General features: G+C 42.0%; 1 protein-coding gene across 6 annotated transcripts in view; it reads left to right on the forward strand.

The window, feature by feature from the left end:
* marveld2b (MARVEL domain containing 2b) overlaps nt 1-18,536 on the forward strand; it is a 74,881-nt gene that overhangs the window by 20,376 nt on the left and 35,969 nt on the right. The window contains exons 1-2 of one of the 6 annotated variants that reach the window (XM_041186978.1): nt 6,367-6,465; nt 11,860-13,083. In XM_041186978.1, coding sequence (XP_041042912.1) covers nt 11,875-13,083 — 1,209 coding nt within the window. In that variant the 5' untranslated portion in view covers nt 6,367-6,465; nt 11,860-11,874. The other 5 variants (XM_041186975.1, XM_041186974.1, XM_041186973.1 and 2 more) reach the window with 5 other exon arrangements.

An 18,536-nucleotide genomic window follows, 5' to 3' on the forward strand; every position in this document is an offset into this window, starting at 1 on the left:
TGTACACACATTGTGCCTGTTTCAGCTAAACAAAGTGAGTGACAGCCATTCACTGACTCATTCCTCAGGGCAATGCCTTGACCAATCAGGGTCAAGCTGCTGGTTTAAATTTCAAACATTGCTTGGAAGTTAACTGTTTGTCACCATCACTGGTGCCATCCATGGCAATGACTCTACCAATCAGAGTCCACTTGCCAACCAATCAGCACTCTTTTCACACACAATACAAATTGTTGTTTCCCCTTTATTTTGGTATTCTTGCGAAGTGTCATGATGAGTGCAAGACAAAAGGCTTTGACAAGTCTCTTTTTTCAGCGATGGGATGGTAGCTAAATTTGCTGTTGACACAAAGATAGGTACAAAAGTAAGATGTGAAGAGGACATACGGAGGCTACAAAAGGATAGCGATAGGTTAGGTGAGTGGGCAAACGTTTGGCAAATGGAGTATAATGTAGGAAAATTTGAGGTTGTCCATTTTGGCAGGACGAATAAAAAATAAACATATTATCTAAATGGTGAGAGATTGTAGAGCTCTGAGATGCAGAGGGGTCTGGGTGTCCTAGTGCATGAATTGCAAAAGGTTAGTATGAAGGTGCAGCAAGGAATTAGCAAAGCAAATACAATGTTATAATTTATTTCAAGGGAAATAAATACAATAGCAGGGGGTTATGCTTCAGTTATACTCGGCATTGGTGAGACCCACATCTGGAGCACTGTGTACAGTATTAGTCTCCTTAATTATGGAAAGATGTAAATGCAGTAGAAGCAGTTCAGAGAAGTTTTATTAGATTAATACCTGGAATGGGTGGGTTGTTTTAGGAGGAAAGGCTGGACAGACTAGGCTTGTATCTGCTGGAGTTTAGAAGTGTAAGAGACAACTTGATTGAAACATATAGAATCCTGAGGGGACTTGACAGGGTGGATGTGGAAAGGAAGTTTCCTCTTTTGGAAGAACCTAGAACTCAGGGTCACTGAGATGAGGGTTTTTTTTTCTCTCAGGGGATTGAGAGACTTTGGAATTCTCTTCCTCAAAAGGTGGTTGAGGCAGAGTCCTTGAATATCTTTAAAGCAGAGGTAGTTAGATTCTTGATAAGCAAGGGGTGAAAGGTTATCAGGGGTGGGCAGGAATGTGAAGTTAAGGTTAAAATCAGATCAGCCATGATCTTTTTGAATGGCCGAGCAGGCTTGACAAGCCAAGTGGTCTACTCCTCCTCCTAATTCATATGTTTGTGTGTTTTTTCGGGCTGTAATGGGGTTTCCCAGGGGTCAGTATTGAGACACCTGCTTTTCCTGATATGTTAAGGATCTAGACCTTGGTGTACAGGGTACAATTTCAAAATTTATGGATGATACAAAACTTGGAAGCATTGTAAACTGCAAGGAGGACAGTGTAAAACTTCAAGACCACATAGACAAATTGGTGGAATGGGCAGACAGGTGGCAGATGAAGTTCAATGTGGAGAAATGTGAAGTGATACATTTTGTTAGGTGGAACATGGAGACACAATATAAATTAAAGGGTGCTACTCTAAAGGTGATGCAGGAGCAGAGGGACCTGGTTGTATTATGTGCATAAATCATTAAAGATGGCAGGACAGGAAGATAGTGCAGTTAATAAAGCATACAGTATCCTAGGCTTTATTAATAGGGGCATTGATTACAAGAGCAAGGAGGTTATGTTGAACTTGTGTAAGACACCAGTTTGACCACAGCTTATACAGTTCTGGGCGCTGCATTTTAGGAAAGATCTGAAGGGATTGGAGAGAGCACAGAAGACATTTACGAGAATGGTTCCAGGGATGAGGAATTTCAGTTATGGAGTAAGATTGGAGAAGTTGGGACTCTTCTCCATGGAAAAAATAAGGCTGAGAGGAGATTTGATGGAGATATTCAAAACCATGAGGAGTCTGGACAGAGTAGATAGGGAACGAATGTTCCCATTCAGGGAAGGATCGAGAATGAGAGGACACAGATTTAAAGCAATTGGCAAAAGAAGCAAAAGCGATATGAAAAAAACTTTTTCACACAGCGAGTGTTTAGGGTCTGAAATGCATAGCGTGAGAGTGTGCTGGAGGCAGATTCAATCAAGATGTTAACGAGGGAATTAGATGATTATTTGAAAAGAAACAATCTGCAGGGTTATGGGGAGAAGGCAGGGAACTGTCACTAGGTGAATTGCTCATTCACAGAGCCAGTGAAGACATGATGGGCCAAATGGCCTCCTTCTGCACTGTAACAATTCTGTGATTCATTTGAAGTATTGTTTGATACAGGACTGATGGGCAGAATAAGTTCCGAAAGTAGGTTTTCTAACTATTGGCTCCTGTCACTATAAAATATTATTTGTCCTACAACAATAATGTTCACATGATTCTAGCCCTCGTGATTTCAAACAACAGACTTTAATAAATATTGACTGGTAATAGTATTTTCTATTGCAAATATCCTACATATTACATTAAATAACAAGCAAAAAAAAGCAAGTAATACAACCTGACTCCTTAGTCTCGAGTGATCATTACTTGCTAAGCTGCGGAATTCTGACTATCCTGAGAATTCTCTAACTTTTGCCTAACTTAGAAATAACCTGTTCACTGACACTCAGTTTGGGTTCCGCCAGGGCCAGTCAGCTCCTGACTTCATTACAGCCTTCATTCAAACATGGACAAAAGAGCTGAACCCCCAAGGTTAGATAAGAGTGACTGCTCTTGACATCAAGGCCGCATTTGACCAAGTGTGGCATCAAGGAGCCCTAGCAAAACTGGAGTCAACAGGAATCAGAGGGGAAACTCTCTGCTGGTTGGAGTCATAACTAGCACAAAGGAAGATGGTTTGTGGTTGTTGGAGGTCAGTCAACTCAGCTCCAGTACATCGCTGTAGGAATTTCTCAAGGTAGTGTCCTGCGCCCAACCATCTTCATCTGCTTCATCAATGACTTTCCTTCTATCAAAAGGTCAGAAGTGGGGATGTTCGCTGATGATTGCACAATGTTCAGCACCATCCGCGACTCCTCAGAAACTGAAGCAGTCGATAATTAATTGCAGCAAGACCTGGAGAACATCCAGGCTTGGGCTGACAAGTGGCAAGTAATATTGGCGCCACACAAATGTCAGGCAATGACCATATCCAACAAGAGAGAATCCAACCATCACCCCTTGACATTCAATGGCATTACTATCACTGATTCCTCCACTATCAACATCCTGGGGATTGCCATTGACCAGTAAGTGAACTGGACTAGCCATATAAATACTGTGGCTACAAGGGCAGCTCAGAGGCTAGGAATCATGCGACAAGTAAGTCGCCTCTTGATTCTCCAAACCCTGTCCACCATCTACAAGGCACAAATCAGGTGTGTGATGGAATACTCCCCACTTGCCTGGATGAGTGCAGGTCCCACAACACTCAAGAAGCTTGACACCATCCGGGACAAACAGTCCACTTGATTGACACCCCATCCACAAACATTCACTCCCTCTACCACCGACGCAAGTTGCAGCAGTGTGTACCATCTACAAGATGCACTGCAGAAACTCAGCAAGGCTCCTCAGCTGGCACCTTCCAAACCCACAACCAGTACCATCTAGAAGAACAAGGGTAGCAGATAGATGGGAACACCACCACTTGGAAGTTGCCCTCCAAGTCACTCACCATCCTGACTTGGAAATATATTGCCGTTCCTTCACAGTCGCTGGGTCAAAACCCTGGAACTCCCACCCTAACAGCACTGTGGGTGTACCTACATCACATGGACTGCAACAGTTCAAGAAGGCAGCGCACCACCACCTTCTCAAGGGAAATTAGGGATGGGCAATAAATGCTGGTCCAGCCAGGGAAGCCCACATCCCGTGAATGAATTAAAAAAAGTCAGGAGTGTGTCTGTTTGTCTGGATGAGTGCACGTCCTACAACACTCATAAAGCTTGACACCATCCAGGACAAAGCAGCCTGCTTGATTGGCATGCTTTCCACAAACATTCACTCCCTCCACCACCAACGAACACTGGCAGCTGTGTGTACCATCTACAAGATGCACTGCAGAAACTCACCAAAGCTCCTTAGGTGGCACCTTCCAAGCACACGACCACTATCATCTAGAAGGACATGGGCAGCAGATACATGGGAACACCACCATTGGAAGATCCCCTGCAAGCTACTCACCATCCTGACTTGGAAATATATCTCTGTTCCTTCACTGTCGCTGGGTCAAAATCCTGGAACTCCCTCCCTAACAGCAGCTCACCACCACCTTTTCAAGGGCAATTAGGGATGGGCAATAAATGCTGGCCTAGCCAGCGATACCCACATCCTGTAAATGAATATAAAAAGTACTGCAATCACAGTCCCTTAAATTTTTCCTACTGTCCCTTCATCCACTTGACCCATCTCATTCCCAGAATCAGATCCAAAAATGCTTCCTTACTTGTTGGGCCAAAACATACTGATCAAGAAAAAATTCTTTGACACAGTTCAGAAACTCCTACCCCTCTCTGCCCTTTTCACTATTGCTATCCCAGTCTATATTAGGATACTAATTACTCGATAGTTTTCGTACCTCTCTGTAATTTCCTTGTGAATTTGTTCCTCTATATCTTTCCCACTATGTGGTGGCCTATAGAATATACGTAGTAGTATAATGATACATCTGTTATTTCTTAGCTCTATACAGATAGATACTGTGCTTTGACCCCTCTAGGACATCCTCCCTCTCCAACACAATAATATTTTCCAGAATCATTATTGCCATGTCTTCTTTGTTTACTTCCCTACCTCTCCTGAACACCCTGTATCTAGGAATATTTAGTTCCCAGTCCTGTCCTTTTTAGAGTTAGGTATCAGTTATCACAACAGCATATTTCCTAATGACCATCAGTGCCTGCAGCTCACCAACCTTATTTGCCATGTGCATTCACATACATGCACTTTAAACCTAGTTTAGATCTTAAACAAAAACAAAAATTGCTGGAAAAACTCAGCAGGCCTGACAGCGTCTGTGGAGAGAAAGACAGAGTTAATGTTTTGAGTCCGTATGACTCTCCACAGATGCTGTCAGACCTGCTGAGTTTTTCCAGCAATTTTTGTTTTTGTTTCAGATTTCCAGCATCCACAGTATTTTGCTTTTATCCTCATTTAGATCTTAGTGCTTTACGTCTTGCTCTGACCCAGCAACAAATGCTATCCTTGTCAGTGATGCTCACAATCCAAGAAAGAATAAATAAAAAGACTCCACCTAATGTCTTACTATTTCTTACTCTTGTGTTCCCGCTCTGACCTTTCTGTCTTTTGTCTGCTCGTGTTCCAATGAAACTCAATGCAATCTCGAGGAACAGTGTTTCATCTTTCAACTGGGAAATTTATATCCTTCTGGACTCAAAGTTGAGTTCAACAATTTTAGATCATAACCTCTGCCCCCATTTTGGTTTGTGTTTGTTTGCTGATTTGTTTCCTTTTCTCTTGATTTTCTCTTATTTCCTTACTTTGTGTTTGGATAGTGGCTATTCCAGATCCTGTCATTCACATTTCTAACTTTTCCCAGTTCTGATGAGATGTCATTGACCTGAAACATTAACTCTGTTTCCCTGTTTCAATGTCACATACAAAAGGTTAGTACACAAAATTAGAGCACATGGGATTGGGGGTAATATATTGGCTTGGATTTAGAAGACAGAAAGGGAATAAACACGTCATTCCCAGGTTGGCAGGCCTGGTTGGGTACCGCAAGGATCAGTGCAGGGTCCCTACCTACTCACAATCTATATCAATGATTTGGGTGTGGGGACCAAATGTAATATTTCCAAGTTTGCTAATGACACAAAATCAGGTGGGAATGTAAGTTGTGAGGAGGATACAAAGTGGTTTCAGAGCGAATTAGACAGGCTAAGTGAGTGGGCAAGAATATGGTGGATGGAATATAAGGTGGAAAAATGTGAAATTATCCACTTGAGTAGGAAAAACAGAAATGCACGGTATTTCTCAAATGGTGAGAGATTGGGAAGTGTTCTTGTTCATGAGTCACTAAAATGCAGGTGCAGCAAACAATTGGGAAGGCAAATGGTATGTCATATTTTATTGCAAGAAGATTTGAGTACAAGAGTAAAGATAACTCACTGCAATTGCATAGCACCTGAGTGTGAGCATACCTAGAGTATTATGGACAGTTTAGGTGTCCTTACCTAAGGACTTAAAAAACCAGGTCGCGCAACAGGTGCAGAACGCTGGTCAATTATGCTGAGCTTCTTTAGTCTGCAGACTCCCAGGTGAAAGGGTTACGGCTCGGCAGTGCGCATGCACTCAGGTGGAGCGGTGCGGCTCCGCAGCGCATGCCCCGAGGCGGAGGGGGTTGCGGCGCAGTGCGCATGCGCCAGCTGTAGGTACGGTGGCTCGGCAGTGCGCATGCTCCCAGGTGGAGGTCTTGCTGATACCTGGTGTGGTTTCGGTGTGACGTCACTCACGGCTTGTGGGGGAGGTGAGAAGGACACGTGATCTGGAATTTCCGCCATTTTTTAGGGGGTGTGGGAGGGGAAAAGTTTTTCTTCCGTGGATCCGACAGGTGAGGCGTAGTCGGTATCGCCAATAGCAATTCCTTTTGTTTTGGTCAACTTGTAAGGGTGAGGAGACGTTATTTAATTTTGTCCAGGTCTACCAGGGAATGAGTGCACTCTGATCGGGGAAAGGGGTAAGGGTGGGGGGGAGAGGAGGAGGAGGGGGGGGGGGGTGTTGTGCGCCCATCCATGTATGTCAGTAGTGGTGCTTCCCCCTGAGAACTGAGCTGCACCTATACGGAGCTGGGTTTCCCAGGGAGGCAATGAGTTGAATTCGGTTGTAATTTTATTTGTTAGTTCATAGCTATTTTGTGTAAAAGAAAAAGTAATTTTTTTAAAACTCCGATTGGAAGTTACTTGTATCGATGATTCTGTCGAGTTAGTGAATATTTCTCGTTGAGTTCTATGCAGTAGAAATGTCAGAATTAGCTTTGTTTAAACATTACTTATCTTTAATGTTTTATGTTCTTGGATTGATTTTTAAATTGTTGTAATTCATGTCATTTATAATGTTCAACTCTGCAAAACAAAGATTGAACTACATTATTAGTTCCTTTAACTGCAATCAAAAAACATCACAAAATGATAAATGGCACTAACTGAAATCTAGTAAAGCTCATTTTTAGATCATATTTGCTGCAGGGAGTGGTTGAACAGCTTTCTAGCTGTGGCTTCCATAAACAGTAAAGCTCCCCTTGTTTGTTTCTTTTTGAAAATAATAAGGGTGGGAGGAAGCTCCAGCAGAACGGAGAGATGATGTTAATATAGGCTATGATAAAAGCAAAATACTATGGAAACTAGAAACCTGAAATAATAACAGAAAATGTTGGAAATACTCAGATCAGGCAACATTTGTGGAGAGAAACAGTTAATACTTTGGGTTCAAACCTTTTGTCAGAACTGGCAAAAGTTAAGAGATGTAACAGGTTTTAAGCAAGTACAGAGGTAGGGGGAGGGGAAGAAAAAACAAAAACAAAATGGAAGGCTGAAACAATTTCCAAGGCTGGAGAGATTAAATGACAAAAGGGACAATGGTGTAAGACAAAAGTGGATGGGACAAAAAACAAAAGGTAGGTCCAGGGGAGCTATAAGTGAGAAAAGCAGAACTGTTAATGGATGTGGACTCTGCAGGGGGTGAGAAATGTCCCCAGGCAGAGCTGGTGGCTGGACAGGGAAATTTCACAAACTCCTTCTGGAGGATTCAGACACCCAATGAGAAGCTACCGGGCCTATGACATCTTTGGCAGCCTCTTCTTGGCCTCCACCTATCACTGGCCCCCTATCGAGCTCTACCTGTCCCACCCACCCCCCTCTACCAGCTTATATTTCATCTCATTTCTATATGTCTTAGTTCTGATGAAGGAAGGGTCATACGGACTCAAAACGTCAACTGTATCCCTCTCCGCAGATGCTGTCAGACCTGCTGAGTTTTTCCAGGTATTTTTGTTTTTCTAGATTTCCAGCATCCGCAGTATTTTGCTTTTATGTTAATTGTACCTGTTGTCTGAGAAAAGTGGGAGCAGACGTTTTGGTCTGAAATTGTTGAACCCTGTTGAGTCCAGAAAGTTGTAAAGGGCACAATCGAAAGATGTGCTGTTCTTTGTTCCAATGATGCTCCACAGCAGCTCACATTGTAGGAGATTGAGGTTGAAGTGGGGATGGGATACTGGCTAAGATGCTCTTGTTCACACGTTGCATTGGTAGAGCTTTAGAAGCAGGTGATCTTTCTGGACCTTTGAAGAAGAAATGATAAAATGAATAGAAAGGGTACAATTCTATGATTAATTGTCATGAAGTAGATTTTCTGAACATAAGTAGCATTTTTATAATGTCAATGATTTATTTTCATTGTATTTTTTTAAACACTTGTTGCACCTTTAATCCCCTGCAGCACCATAGGACAGGTTAATGAGCCAAAAAATTAAATATTATCAGGGGTGATTAAAAGATTGGCTTTGAAAGAAGAGAGGCAAATGAAAAAGTGGAGGGGTTTGGGGAGAGAATTTCAAAGCATAGAATCTAGACTTTTGAAGGTGTAGCCACCAACGTTAAGGTAAAGTGAGGGGGATTCACAAGAGATCAGACTTTCGTGGTGATGGAGTTGAGGCTATAGAGTTAGAGAAGATTGCAGGGATAGGGATCAACAGGGCCATGAAGGGATTTAAACTTGAGGAGCATTTTAAATTGGGAAATGCTGGGAGACTGAGCCAATTTAAGTCAGCAAAGGTAAGAGTGATGGGTGAGCAAAATTTGGTGCAGGATAGAATATGGTCTGTGTTTTGGATGAGTTGAACTTCAGTGTGCAAAATAGGAGCTGGCTAGGAGACTGGAATGGTCAAGTCCGCATGTTATAAAGGCCTGGTTGAGTATTTCAGCAGATATGTAACATTGTCGTTGCAATCTAAATGGCAGAAGGGTGGCCTGTTCCTTGAGGATGTGGGGTGAGAAACACAGGTTAGGGTTGAATTAGAAGGCAATGTTGCAAACAGTCCAGTTCAACATAAGGCAGTAGTTAGGGAGGGAAATAGATTGGCAACAAGGATGTGGGGTTTGTGGTGTTTTGGGGAGGGGATGCAAAAAGAGGGGATTTGGTCTTTACAATGTTTCTATGAAAAATGTGGCTTATAAGGGACTGTATGTTTGACAGTGCTGAGGTGGTGGGGGGTAGAACTGGGTATCATCCACATTCTACAATGTGTTTGTGTTAATGTGGAAGGTAATCCCATGGTTTTGGATAATGGTTTCCAGAAACAGCCAAGTATAGATCTTTTCAAGAGGAGTTGTACATGAGCAAGAAGGGAAGGTGTCATTGGAGATGTTCTAGCTACAATTGAATAGGCAAGAGTGGAGCTAAGGCGAGCACCCTTACCTCCTAATAGATGTTTTGGATGGTGTGGTCAGCCATCTCAAACATTGCAGGATAAAAATTGACTAACCTTATTGAATTCATTAAAGAAGTAACAGGAAATAAGGCTAACGCAGTAGACATAATAGGTTTGGATTTTCAAAAAGCCATAGTTAAGGTACCAATAGTAGACTCATGACTAAGGCCAGAATATGTGGACAAAAGCAAAATACTACAGATGTTAGAAATCTGGAATAAAAATGGAAAATGCTGAAAATACTGGGGATGAATCGAGTTAAAGTTTCAGCTTAGTGATCTTTCATCAGAATATGTGGAGTCAGGGGTCAAGTAGCAGAATAGATAGCAAGCTGGCTGCAAAACAGATGAGAGTAATTACTTGGATTGCCAAATGGTGGGAAGTGCTTTTCCACAAAGATTGGAGCTGGCACCATTGTTCACAATTAACATAAATGATTTGGACTCGGCAATCAAAAGTACAATTATAAAATTTGGGGTTACTGCCAAATTGGGAGTTGTAGTTGATACAGAAGAGGACTGTAACAAAATATACATGGACATTTAATTGGCAAATGAACTTCTGTATAGGTAAAAGCAATGGAGGCCATGTACTTCTTGGAAAATAAGGCTCTAAATAGGGTGGAAGAACAGGGATCTGGGGGCGTTGCTATGAAGATCATTAGAAATAGTGATGCTGTTAATTAAGACCATTTGGAAACAAAATCCAGAACTGGGGTTCGTTTCTCAGATTTCAAAAACAGAAAAGTTATGCTAAGCTTGTATAGGACCTTGCTTAGACCACACTTGGAGTACTGTGAGCAGTTCTGGTCTCTATATTATAAAAAAAGATAGAGGCACTGGAAAAGGTGCAATAAGATTTACCAGAATGCTACCAGAGAGGTTATACCTATCAGGAAAGATTGGAAGCTGGAGCTATTTTCTTCAGAAATAGACTGAGGAGTGACCTGATAGAGCTTTTCAACATTATGAAGGAGCTTGATAAGGTAGACATGGGGAAGATATTTCCATTCGCAGGGAAGTCTGGAACTAGAGGCCATAAATATAAGAGTCACAATCCAATAGGAAATTCGGCAGAGAAGTATAAATGCATTCAGGAGGAAACTAGATAAGCATATGAGGAATAAAGGAACAGAAGGATATGTTGGAGTTAGTTATAGAGGAGGTAGGAGTAGATTCAATCGGAGCATATACATCTATTGGGCTGAATGACCTGTCTCTGTGCTTCAAGTACTTTAACACTTTGTAAGATAGATGGGGGTGCTTGCTTGTTTTTCCTTTTCAGGTGAAGATGACCATGTTCATCATCTGGGGTATTTGATAGAGTTCTAGTGGGTACATAGGTGACTGTTAAGGCCAGTCTGCACCCGGAAGATTCTGCTGCAAATAGGAAAGGATACCAGAGATTGAGTTTTGGATGACTTGCTGACTCGGGGTTTCCTCTCCTTGCATTTTCTTTCTGCCTTGGGATATGTACTTCCTTTCAAAGGAGGCCGGACTTTTTTATTTGATTGTGTCAGGTGAATGATCCTGGGTGAGCTTCTCCTAGAGCTCAAAGTGGATATCTAACCTCCTAAGTGAAGCCTTCAGAATGTCCTTGTAGCGCTCCCTTAGACTGCCATGAGAGTGCACCCTAGACACAAGCTCTCCATGGAAGATTTGCTTTGGTAAGCGAGTGTCGGAGATTCTGGCTTCATAACCAGCCTAACTCAGTTGTGACTGTCTCAACATGGTGTGGATACTTGGCATGTCAGCTCAGGGAGCAACCCAGTGTCTGGTATTTCGTCCTGCCATCCGATCTTCAGAAGCTTTTGAAGGCAGCTCAAGTGAAAGGGGTTGAACTTCTTGGACTATTTTACTAGCGTCATGCCAAGTCTTGCATGCCTAGAGCAGAGTGGGCTAGAGTATTGCTCCACAGGTTTTCAGTTTGGTAACGGAGTTACCCCTCTTCGTTCCCAGACTGATGTTTGAAGTTTGCTGAAGGCTATACATGAAAGGGATGGTGGTGGTTTTGAAAGGAAAGTATTTTCAGTCCCGAAGGAGAGGAGGCCATTTATGCCAACTTCCTGTCCTCTGCCAGTGTCTTTCTCCCTCCCACGAGCAAACTCTGTTTTCTTTCAGTACATTTCCTGATTTCCATTCATACAATAGCATGTTAAAAGTTTGCTACATTGAGAGTGAAAGGTACAGTTTTGTAGCATGATAGAACATCATATGGTTCTGATTTTGGCCAATCAACAGGACTGGTAGAAACTTTTTTCACACATGTTCTGTCAGTACAGCTGACTCTTGAGTTATCAAAATCCATTATACACTTTTCATGTATATATTTGTGATTATTAATATTCTTTTTCCAACTTAATTACTAGGTTTTATTAGGGCTAATACTTATTATGGACATACAAATTCAAATCAATTTGGAACTTTTAATTTGCAGGGGGAAATAGTACCAATGTCCTCAGGAGCATCTTCAGGTCAAAGGTCAGGAGTTTCTCATGACACTCGTAGGAACCGAGAACGAGTGTACCAATATGACGAGGTCCCACGAGAAGGCCAGCATTTGAATCCATCTCATCAGGAGAAGTTTCTCCCTTTATCAGGTTCCAAATCTCTGCAGGACTGTGATTTAGCAGTCAGTGCTGATCCACTGCCACCGCCTCCTCTGCCTCTACAGCCACCTGTTGGCCCTGAATTTTATTTGACTGAAAGTGATGAACCTGTGACTGCTCTAGAATTGAAACCAGTAAGACGTTTCATCCCAGATTCTGTGAAGAACTTGTTCAAAGGTAAAAACAATCAACAGTGGAATATGGCGTCTTCTACCAATTACATTAGTGATGGAGTGGAGTGTTCACCACCTGCCTCCCCTTCTCCTTCTTCAAGAGAGCAATCCAGAGTAGATGAACATAAATCAGCTGCTAGCTCTTACAAGGATCCATATGGAGGCTCTGGAGGAAGCTACAACTCACGGAAAGAAACTGAAGCCATGCTTCCTCGAGATCCCTATGATTCATTGGATCGTCAAACCCGCACAGTGCAAAGCTATAGTGAGAAGGTGCAAGTGTACCATATGAAGTACTCCTACATGAAGTCATGGGCTGGCTTATTGAGAATCTTGTGTGTAGTTCAGTTACTGTCTGGAGCAGCTGTATTTGCCTGTGTCTGTGCTTACATACATAAGGACAATGAATGGTACAACATGTTTGGTTACTCCCGTCCATACAGTCATGTTGCCAACAGTTTGCGAGGAGGATACTATTATGATGGACCAAAGACTCCTTTTGTCATTGTTGTTGCAGGCTTGGCATGGGTAATCACCATTATTTTACTTGTACTGGGCATGTCCATGTACTATCGAACTATCTTACTTGATTCCAACTGGTGGCCATTGACTGAGTTCGCCATTAACATTGTCATGTTTATTCTCTTGCTGGCTGCTGCTATAGTGTATTTAAATGATATGAACCGTGGTGGGCTTTGTTATTATCCTCTCTTCAATACTCCAATGAACTCTACATTTTGCCGTGTAGAAGGGGGACAAATCGCTGCAGTCATCTTCCTATTTGCTACCATGTTCCTTTATCTGATCAGTTCAATTGTGTGCTTAAAGCTGTGGCGGCATGAGGCAAAGAGGAGACAAAAAGAATATGCAGAATATGAGGTAATAAACTTTTTGTTAAAATTAAGCTATTTTCTCTCCCTATTAAGTGTGCTTTGGTTATCCAACTATGTTCTTGTTTTGCATATGCCAAAATATGCCACTGAGACCATTACATTGTTGAAGTGAAAAGGAAAAGTGGTGCTTAGAATCTTCCATTGTGCACTGCCCAACTGAAGCCACAGCACTGATGCAAAAATGCCTTTTGGTTAAGCGAAGAGTGAAGGGGTTTCTGAGTGGGTGGAAACTGAATGAATGTGTTAGCTGAACTTTCACTGCCTGGCTTTGGAAATCTTCCAAGTCAGCCAGTGTTGTCACTAAACGGCTTTGAGGCAGTGAGACCAGTGGTGGAGTGACTTCACAAACCACAGTGTGATGCAAGTGCAGGGAAGGCAGTTGATTGGTGAGTATTTCTGGTTTCTAATCTTTAAAATAAAAATAAGGTCTTTAGTTTGTGTTTAGGTTTCTAGTTTTCTCTCTTTTTCATATGCTTGTTAAGTATAAGATTGATAATGGTGTTAAAACAATTAATTACAATAAAGTCAAGAGGGGGGGGAATTCTTTTAAGTATAAAGAGCAGGGATGCTAGTGCAATTAATTAAAATATGATAGTGATGGTAAGACAGGTGCCGCATCATGTGGGAGCTGCTGGGTACCCAAGGTGATCCAGAGGGAACACGTCTGTACCAAGTGCTTGCAGTTCGAGGAACTTTGGATCCAAGTTGAGGAGCTGAAGTCTGAGCTGCAGACATTATGTCACATCAGGGAGGGGGAAAGTTACCTGGACACTTCGCTCCAGGAGGCGGTCACACCTCTCAGCTTAGTTAATTCAAATCTGGTCTGTGATCAGGGACAGGAGTGTGTGACTGCAGGTGAGGCAGATATGGGGACCCAGGGGGTACCATTCAAGGAGCCTCAGCTGCTGCAATTGTCCAACAGGTATGAGGTTCTTGCAAGCTGTGTGGATGAGAGCGGGGACTGTAGGGAAGATGAGCGAACTGACCATGAGACAGGGAGCCATTCAAGTGGGGGGAGGAAATAGGAACGTAGTAGTGATGGGGAGAGTATAATTAAGGGGAGAGATAATGTTCTCTGCGTCCGTGAGCTTGAGTCCCGAAGGCGGTGTTGCCTGCTGGGTGCCAGGGTTAAGGACATCTCCTCGGGGCTAGAGAAGAACTTGGAGTGGGAGGGGAGGGATCCAGTTGTCATAGTCCACGTTGGTACCAACGACATTGAAAAGACTAGAAAGGAGGCTCTACTAATAGAATTTGAACAGTTAGGAGCTAAATTTAAAAAGCACAGCCTCTAAGGTAATAATCTCAGGATTACTACCTGAGCCATGGGCAAACTGGTATAGGGTAAATAAAGTCAGAGTTAAATTCATGGCTCGGAGTGGTGTGGGAGGGTTAGGTTTCAGTTCTGGTGGAATGGGCTTCACTTGAACAGTGCTGGAACGAGTGTCCTGGTGAATTGAATAATTGGGGCTGTTTAGAGGGCTCTAAACTAAATGGGGGGGGTGTTCTAGAAAGGGGATGTATGTAGGCTTACAAAGCAAAAGGACATGGCAGCATTGCAGGGCAGCTATTTAGGTAATGTGACAGGAAGGGACAGAGTGTACAAACATTAAAAAAAAAAATAGCAAATAGGGTCAAAGGGGGAAAAAGAGGTAAAAAGGCAAAATTATTGGCTCTTAAATGCATGTAGTATTTGGACCAAAATAAACGAATTGACAGCGCAAATAGAGGTCAGTGGGTATGACCTTATAGCCATTACAGAGACATAGTTACAAGGAGATCAAAGCTGAGAACTAAATGTTCAGGCGTATGTGACTTTTCGAAAGGATGGGCAGGAAGGAAAGGGTGGTGGGATAGCTTTGTTAGTGCAAAATGGAATAAGTACAATAGCAAGAAATGATCTTGGATCAGAAGATGTCAGATCTATATGGGTGGAGGTGAGAAATAATGAGAAGACGACACTGGTGGTAGTAGTCTATAGGCCCCCTAACTGTAGCTATACTGTAGGACGGAGAATAAATCAGGAGATACAGGGCATGTAAAAAAAGGCAGTATATTAATCATGGATGACTTTAATCTTCATGTAGATTCGGAGAATTAAATTGGCAGAGGTTACCACGAGCAAGAATTCAGAGCATATTCAGGACAGCTTCCTAGAACAATATGTTGTAGATCCAACCAGGGATCAGGCTATTTTGGATATGGTAATGTGTAATGGGGCAGGTTTAATAAATGATCAGAGTAAAAGATACCCTAGAAAACAGTGACCGTAACATGGTAGAATCTAACATTCAGCTTGAGTGAGAAACTTGGGTCGGAAACAACTGTGCTAAGTTTACATAAGGGTAATTACAAAGGAATGAGGGCAGAGTTGGCTGGAGTGTAATGGGAAAGGAGTTGAGCAGAAAAGTCAGTTGATGACCAATGGCAGACATCAAAGAAAATAGCCCATGACTCACAACAAAGATATATCCCAGTGAGGAAGAAAGATTCAAGGAAGGAGATAAACCAACCATGGTTTACCAAGGAAGTTAGGGATAGTATCAAAAGAAAAAAAAAGTACAATGTGGCAGAGATTAGTGTTAAGCCAGAGGATTGGGAAGGTTTTAAAAACGAACAAAAGATGACAAAAAAAAGAGAAAATAAACTGAGGGTAAACTACAAGTAATATAAAAATGGACAGTAAGAGCTTGTTTAAATATATGGAAAGGAAGAGAGAGGCCAAAGTGAACGTAGGCCCCTTAGAGAATGAGGCTGGGGAAATAATAATGGGGAACCAGGAAATGGCAGAGGGGTTGAATAAATACTTTGCATCAGCCTTCACGGTAGAAGACGCTAATAGCATACCAAAAATATTGAGTAACCAAGGGGCAAAAGAAGGGGAGGAAATAAATGCAATAACTATCACTAGAGAAAAAGTACTAGGGAAACTTGGGGCTAACGGCCAATAAGTCCCCTGGACCTGATAGGTTGCATCCTAGGATATTAAAGGAAGTAGCTACAGAAATAGTGGATGCACTGGTAGTGATCTTCCAAGAATCCTTATATTCTTGATAAGTCCCAGAGGACTGGAAAATGGCCAGTGTAACACCCTTATTTAAAAAGGGAGGGGGGTCAAGAAACAGGTAACTATTGGCCAGTTAGCTTAACATCAGTCATTGCGAAAATGTTAGAGTCTATTATAAAGGATGTAATAGCAGAGCATTTAGAAATACATAATATAATCAAGCAGAGTCAGCATGGCTTCATGAATGGGGAATCATGCCTAACAAATTTATTAGAATTCTTTGAGGGGGTAACAAGCAGGATAGATAAATGGGCGCCAGTAAATGTAATAAATTTGGATTTCCAAAAGGAGTTCGATAAGGTAGCGCAGGGGGGTAGCATATTAGCATGGATAGAGGATTGGCTAACTAATGGAAGACAGAGTTGGGATAAGGGGGGCGTTTTCAGGATGGTAACCTGTGGAGTGCCACAGGGATCAGTGCTGGGTCCACGATATTCACTATCACCAAGTTTGCGAATGACACAAAAGTAGGTGCAAATACAAGTGGTGATGATGACACAAGGAATCTACAAATGGATATAGACAGGTTAAATGAGTGGGCAAAAACTTGGCATATGGAATATAATGTGCGAAAGTGTGAGGTTATGCACTTTGGCAGGAAGAATAGAGGAGCTGAATATTATTTAAATGGAGAAAGCTGCAGCACAGAGGGATTTGTGGGACCTTGTATATTAGCATTTTTGATTCATGCACAAGTTCAGCTAAGAGGGAAGGCAAATGGAATATTGGCCTTTTATTTCAAAGAGAATGGAGTATAAAAATAGGGAAGTCTTGATGCAACTACACAAGGCACTAGTTAGACCACACTTAGAATACTGTGAACAGTTTTGGTCCCCTTGTCTAAGGAAAGATATACTGACATTGGAGGCAGTCCAGAGAAGGTTCGCTGGGTTGATCCCAGGTATGGAGGGATTTTCTTATGAGGAGAGGTTGAGTAGGTTGCGCCTGTACTCATTGGAGTTTAGAAGAATGAGAGATGACCTTATTGAAACATATAAGATTCTTAAGGGGGTTGACGGGGTAGATACTGAAAGGTTGTTTTCCCCTTGTGGGAGAGTCTAGGACCAGAGGGCTGAGTAAGGGGTCGCCTATTTCAGACAGAGATGGGGAGGAATTTCTTCTGAGGGTAGTGAATCTGTGAAACTCTTTACCATGGAGGCTGGGTTGTTAAGTATATTCAAGGCCAAAATACATTTTTAATCGAGGTATATGGGAAAAAGGCGAGAAAGTGGAGTTGAGGATTATCAGATTAGCCATGATCTCATTGAATGATGGAGCAGACCCGAAGGGCCGAATGGCCTACATCTGCTCCTGTGTTTCACGGTCTTATAGAAATTTGTTAAAACTTACATGGTTGTCATTAATTGGCACTTTATTTTTCTTCGACCTTTCCTGCTCTCTGACCCACTGCAAACATAACCCTATTCCTGCCCTACATAGAGGCCTGTACACTTATGGGTACAAAAATGGGCTGAGAATTGAAATTAAGATAAAAACTGCTAACTTTGTGAACAGCAGAGAATTCAACATCCAGAACCCAGCTAGGAGCAAGCCTCTGAGAAAAGTAGGTGCTGTGAGCTATATGTATGGTACAGTAGGTAAATTTAGTGTTCTTTTAGGAATAATGTAATTTTGATGTGCTATAGAATGAATAGGATCTAGCACCGTGAGTCAGAAAGTAGCCAAGATGATTTTGTGATTCATAGGTTGATTTCTGTACCCATCGGATAGTTCATTGGGCCATTTTTCAGGTTAATCAGCCTAACTAACTCAGCAACTAATATTTATCCCAATCAGGAAAGTGATGAAAGATTTTGTGTGCTGCATGATTGCTTTGAGTGTGATGTTATCATTGGTTGCGCTAGACTTCAAATTAGATGAAATATGAATATCTTGGTCCTTTTGTGCAATGGCAAGCTTCATGCACAAAATTACATTACCATCATGCAACTAACTGTTGCCAGATTCTCAGCGTCTTCTGTTAGCATATTGATTGATAAAGGAAATTAACATCACAGGTTGATGTGACACAGCCTTATAAATAGATGCAATACTGCAAAAAGCAAGGTATAATGGAGGATTCCTGGGGATGATGTCATCTGAAAATACTAAACAGTTAATTGAAATCAGCCAGGAGGGAAGTTTAATTTACAGACAATAAAAACTTGGCAACAAGTTAGGGAATAGGACTATACAATTAGGACAGGCTGTAAATGTATGTTCACGTGAAAACAGATGGAATACTGGATCAAATCCAGCAAGGTATAGCATTCCTGAGGTTGCCAATGATGCCAAATTAGTGTGTGTAATGAAAATGCTGTTGTCCTTGTTTCTGTACATTTTTTAAAAGAATAATTTCAGGCCATTCTTGCACA

The sequence above is a fragment of the Carcharodon carcharias genome, chromosome 4 (assembly GCF_017639515.1).
Source record: "Carcharodon carcharias isolate sCarCar2 chromosome 4, sCarCar2.pri, whole genome shotgun sequence".
Classification (NCBI taxonomy): domain Eukaryota; kingdom Metazoa; phylum Chordata; class Chondrichthyes; order Lamniformes; family Lamnidae; genus Carcharodon; species Carcharodon carcharias.